Genomic DNA, 5,824 nt, shown 5'->3' with positions numbered 1-5,824 from the left:
GGCAGCATTTCCACCCTGCATTGCGATACTTATTAGTTTAGCAAGGAAAGCACCAGCTCTGATGTCACTGGAGCTATGTACCATACGTCAACTTAAAAACAAACTCAAATATACAGTTGAAGAGGAGAAAAACACGAAATCCAAGGGTGAAACTGCGAGCGAAGGCGAGTTATGTATAAATTGATACAAATTTACATTAAATGATTCTCAGACTGTGATTAATGTTTTTGCATCTAAATAAAGCCAACTTCTTGTTCAACTCTATATTTTTAGATATGAAAAATAACTTTATTTTATTAATTTTGCTCACTTAAAACATACGTTTGTGACAATGACTTACTTGACTTAATGTCCTAATACCCCTAGATGGGGCAAAGAGCATTGTTAAACAATACAATATATTTATTAATTTTATATTTGTAAAATTTCGAAGGTGTGTTGTTTCATAAATACCATATCTTTTTATTCTTTTTTTAGCACATGCTTAGATGAATATTACGTATATATTATATATTTCGGTACCCAGCTACTACAAACGATTGATGTTTTCCAGGAATTGCAGACAAGCCTTTCGTAGTATTTGTTTTCAGTATTCCATAATATCACCAAAATCGCTATGTTCTATAAACAAATATTACATTAAATATACTTTTACGTTGAAATCCTGTATACAGACTTTTTCTCCTTTTCTCATCTTATTACCGACTTAGTCCTATTTGTAAGAAACCACAAATGATTGTGTTCCTTTGTTTACAAATCGCAAATATACGAGTCGGTACGGCTTAAGCATTTTATTTACCCAATGTCGAGTACAATGGAGGTTTTAATTAAAATGGTGGTAGGTGTTAAACAATTCCACGCTATTAAGAGCGCTTATCCCAATTCAGCCAAGTCAAAATCGACGCGAGACGAGCTACACAACAACAAAATGCGTCTGTGTGCGTAAGCGCTATCTCGAACGTGGAATAGTAGGATAAAATAATATTAATACTTTGATATACACGGTCACGTGTGTGTGCCCCCATGAAACTTTTTAATTTTTATCAAACTAGTATTGGGTAAATGATACATCATAAATTACATTTTTAGATTTTATTATTTACAAACAAGTGCTCCTGATTGGCATCGACCGGCTTTTCCTGGGGTCGATATATTCAGGTAAGAGGCACTTTTCGTAGAAATTGATTAATTTCGGTTTCATTTTTTGGCACCAAAAACCCTCGTCCCTTGATATTACTTCCACTTTAAGTGGAAATTGTTGACCAGTCCACACAGCAAAAAGACACAATTTCTTTTCGCTGAAACATAAAAAAAAATGTGAGAATGATTATCGTTACATTCACGTTAGACCCACCAGGCACGCCGTTTGATTTTTACCCACCAGACTTCCCGAGGGTTAAAAGCTGTACACCTTTTTAGGGGCGTTTAGTTCAATTTACGATTGGTATAGCTCGTGCAACGAAACGCGCCTAAACGGTATATCGATAATATGAAAAAATATTAACAATGCTGCAGTTACCTAATGTGAAGCTGCCCCTGAATTTGGTAATACCAATCGTGGTTGGTATTAACGGTGCCGTCCAATTTCCAAAATTTAATTTTGCGCTGCCTTATCGCTTCCTCAGCATCCATGTTGCGTGCAGAATATGGACATTTTATTTCAATAATTCCCTGGTTGTAGAGACCATCGGGAGATGCACCCAAGAAATAATGCTCTTTGTCGATGAAAAGTCCACACTTTTCCACAACGATGTTTTCTTGTTGCTGTAGTTGGTCTATAGCAGATTTTTCATTACTTTTACCATATTCTATGGCTGGCACTTTGTCCAACGAATACGAGTATACGATGGACTTCACAAGAGGTGCTGAGCTTATGTTGGGTCGTCTCTTGCAAATCTAAAAAAAAAATAGCTTAGTACGGATAGCTGAGTTACATTCCAGGAAGAAACCTGCGCTTATATTAATATTTAAATTACCTTGCTGAATGATGAGGCTGTCAACAGGCATCTACGGAGCTCTAGCCACAACGCACTTTCAGCTTGTAATACCGTGTCACGTTCAACGGCATGACGATTTTCCACAAGTTCTTTCAAATTAGACAAAAACAAACTTTTGGCTATGTCGTACTGCTCTGGACTCAAATCTGGTTTTTGGCATTTCTCTCCGTAGTCTCGGTTCTCATTACTAAATATTATTTTCCTTTTAGGACCTTGACGGCGGCGATGAATATTGCGCCTACGCCGGCGCAACTCCAGAATTTTTACAGCTTTCCTCGGACTTTGTTTGAAGTTAGTTTGGTATAAATTGTACTGTGGTTTACCGGTATTAAATGCAACAACCGCAGCATGGCACCTATAATAATAATAAAATATCCATTATCCACAAACAATATGCTACAAATTCTATTCTATTCTACTCGTAATATAAAGGAAAGAGCAATTAGACATTTCATAATACCTGGCAGTATAAGAGTTTTTTAAAGAAAAATTTATTCTTTTTCCCCCTATATGCTTAGCCACAATGCTATTAAACTGTTCGGCTCTGTTGTTGTTGACATTCCAGAGTAAACTTTTAGAATGCAAGGCTATTTGGGACACGTGAGCTATAAGTTTACCAAACAAGTTTTTTACAACAGGAACTAGGTTCTGCTCTTTTTTTTTATCCTCTGGACAATAATAATTTTCACATGCACTGTGGTCGCCAAAAACATGCTTCGGACTGTTGATGATGTCGTCTCTTAGTTTTAAAATTTTTTCAGAGTTGCTTGTAGTTTGAGCATTGCGAAAGCGAGCTGCTGCTCTTACCGCTGTTCGGAGACGAGTGACGCGTTCGGAAGTTAATAATTTGCGCTCAGTAAGAGGAATCGAAGTATCTTTTTGCAGTTGCATTAGTTTGCTACAGTAGTTTCTTAATAAGTGATTGGAGCATTCAATTTTCTGGACTTGAACATTGGCATAGGGCCGGCTTTCCAAAATTTTTTTGTATGTGCTCGCATCTCCATCGGCGATAAGCGTCGAGTATATTAAATTGCGCTTTTCAACTGAGTTTTTGAAGCCTTCGACAATACTAGCTTGTTCCATGCTACTCGAGGAACCTGTGTGATTACGAGCACATTTATGATTTGGAGGCGAATTATTGTTCTTCAACGATCGGGCACAAATTATGCAGTATTTATTTTTTACTTCCATATGTAACACCTTCCCTGTTTTAATTCCAATAATTGCGCCTGCTCCAGAAGGTGCAGAAAAGTTACTTTTGTAGGACCGTTTCGACCAACAAGCATCGGCTACTACTGTGATTGAAGGAATTCCTGTTATAACTTCACCACCTTCGATGGCTAGCTTTGCTTCCTCCTCAGCAGCCTCTTTCATTGATGCCTCTGCAGCAACTGCCCACCACTTGGATACGTCATTATGGCAAGTTGCATAAGATTTTTGACCTAAATTTGGAAGATCTATAGCACTCAAAAACTCATTCAGGTTGCTCCAACCACAACCAATTAACATGGCACCAGTCACTGCAGCATGGTTTGTGGTCATCTCTTTTGGAAAATTATTATTGCATAGTGTGACATTAAATTTCTTGTTACACATTGTACATTTGAAGTGGATTGTCGATTCTAAGCCATTAAGTATTTCTTTGACAATTTCAACATTACTTATTGAACAACCGAGTCCAGGATTATGGTTAGCTACGATTTTGATTTGATCAAAGAAATACATGAAATCAACAATCCTTCTTCCTATAATTTGATATGGAGGAATGATATGTTTTTGTGGCTCCACTTCCTGAAATCAGTAATCAAGATTAATAATTGAATTACGCATGGCAGATAGCGTGACTACGTGATATAGTGACCAACGTTTATACCAATTCAAACTCTTCAATATCTGCCGTTTCTTCTAAATGTATATTTTGTTTTTTCTCATCTATTTTTTCCAGATCCGATATGAGTGCATCAAATAATTCCTATTAAAAAAAATAAAGAACTGGATTAACATTTTATTTTAAATAATAATAAAATAGTAGGAAAACTTGGAGATACCTCCAAGTTACATTGCGTACAACTTACTTGGTCACCTTACCCAAACATCACAAATCCATAAATAGGTATCTGATTTAATATAAATGACTACACGACATTCAGCCATCTGGTTTAATATTGCGCTCAATTACTTGGCTGGTTATTAGACAATGATTTAATTGGAAACCGGGGTTTAGTAAAAGCCTCTAATTTACTGATTAATTTACCCAGATGACTGCTAAATATATACTGATTTAAATTTAAGTATGAATAGCTAATTATACTAGCTGATAATAAATACTTACATTGTCACGATTATTATTTTTTGAATCAACACAGGAGTCGTTATTGTCAGGAGATTCATGAGTACGTTGGTTTTTTTCCTCGTTAATCTTTCTCCTGGAAAACGTTTTATTATTATAACATTATTAAAATAAGTATTTAAACAAACATTTGTTTGTTTAAATACTTATTTTTTGACGTTACTTTTATAAATATTGGAAATTAATTGACATATTTTTATTTTATTTTTAAATGTAATACTATTGTATATGTAATGAATATTTACATCACAGATATAGATTTACATAGAAAACGCAAATGCATGTACTTCGCGTGTCCGAACCCCGACCAAGCGTCAAGGTCGATCGCCGCTAACTTCAGTCCACGCGCGTCATAAGAAAAGACTAACGGTATAATGTAAGCTGGTAGCAAAGCTAGTAACTAGTGGCATCGGCGGCATCGGTGTCTTTGAATCGGTTTGGATTTCCCGTCACTAAAATTCGGCTGTGACGTCACAATAGGTATTAAAAAGTCGGCACGCTTGGTTTCAATACAAATCGTGATACTTGCGTTATCTATGTACATCTATATCTGTGATTTACATGCTATTATTTTAGCTAAACATGCGAACTCTGTTGATATTGTAACACCAATTTTATACTATGTTTAAAACTAATAAATTATTCTTATTCATCAACCAAGATATTAATATATTATATTGTCTTTGGTTGTCAGTACGCCGTAATTGTTTACTAAACAGTAACGATGAACAGATTTTACTTACATACCAAATTACCTGTAAATGACAGAAAAATATCGCGAAATTAATTTACCTTTTTGATTGCCTGGCGTTCGCTGCAGACTTCGCATTTCTACTGCAACTATATTTTTTGCGTTTGTTACCCATGCCTGTAATAATATTATTTTTTAGCAAAATTGCGATATGACAACTCGAAAGAAACATTAACTAGAAATTTTACTTACTAAAGTATCAAATCCAATGACGCACTATACTCCTTTTGAACCTCGGTCGTACGTAAGGTCAATCAACTTTTAGACGCGCGGGAAATGAGCGATACGTCCACCCTCTGGGATGACCCGGCGCGTACTAAATCACATTCGCCCGTGCGCGTAATTATATAGGCCATTTTCAATAATAGTTTGTAATAACTATCGTCGTATAATAATTATGTAAATTTACTTTTATTATTTATTCATCCTCAGTTAATCGATACAAAATAGTTTTAACGAATAAAATCGGGCTTTTCTCATAAAAAGCTGTTTCCAAAATCGTATAATAAGTCATTTATAAAAATGGGTGCGTAATTATTAAAATATATAATTTTTAATATTTTCCGCTGTGGTTCACCAATAGACTATATATTCTGTCCTACGAAAATATTTAAAAAAATGTATTTACATAGCTTAATGGTAATTTCATATCTCAAAGTGAGCTCTGACGAGCGCTTTTGAAATTTTGCTTTTAAGAAATGACAAATTAAACAAAGATGTACTATT

General features: G+C 35.2%; 1 protein-coding gene across 1 annotated transcript; it reads right to left on the bottom strand.

Moving 5' to 3' along the window:
• Positions 1 to 1,099: 1,099 nt before the first annotated feature.
• On the bottom strand, positions 1,100 to 5,824 carry LOC125063416. The gene is made up of 5 exons (XM_047669845.1): positions 5,291 to 5,824; positions 5,140 to 5,215; positions 1,977 to 2,352; positions 1,520 to 1,896; positions 1,100 to 1,298 (listed from the first exon to the last, which is right to left on the bottom strand). Exons 2-5 carry the CDS (start codon positions 5,211 to 5,213, stop codon positions 1,100 to 1,102), a joined length of 1,026 nt encoding a protein of 341 aa, XP_047525801.1. The 5' UTR covers positions 5,214 to 5,215; positions 5,291 to 5,824.

The sequence above is a fragment of the Pieris napi genome, chromosome 3, assembly GCF_905475465.1.
Source record: "Pieris napi chromosome 3, ilPieNapi1.2, whole genome shotgun sequence".
NCBI classification, from domain to species: domain Eukaryota; kingdom Metazoa; phylum Arthropoda; class Insecta; order Lepidoptera; family Pieridae; genus Pieris; species Pieris napi.
The sequence above is the reverse complement of the archived record's forward strand: the minus strand, read 5'-3'. Positions and strand labels throughout refer to the sequence as shown.

Bases quoted from the DNA above. Each gene is read 5' to 3' on its own strand.
- LOC125063416 (XM_047669845.1), bottom strand. From the start codon at position 5,213: ATGGGTAACAAACGCAAAAAATATAGTTGCAGTAGAAATGCGAAGTCT. The intron at 2,353-5,139 runs GTAAATTAATTT...TTATTATTATAG, and splicing joins AACGCCAGGCAATCAAAAAG to GTGCCATGCTGCGGTTGTTG. The intron at 1,299-1,519 runs GTAACTGCAGCA...TTTATGTTTCAG, and splicing joins CAGGGGCAGCTTCACATTAG to CGAAAAGAAATTGTGTCTTT.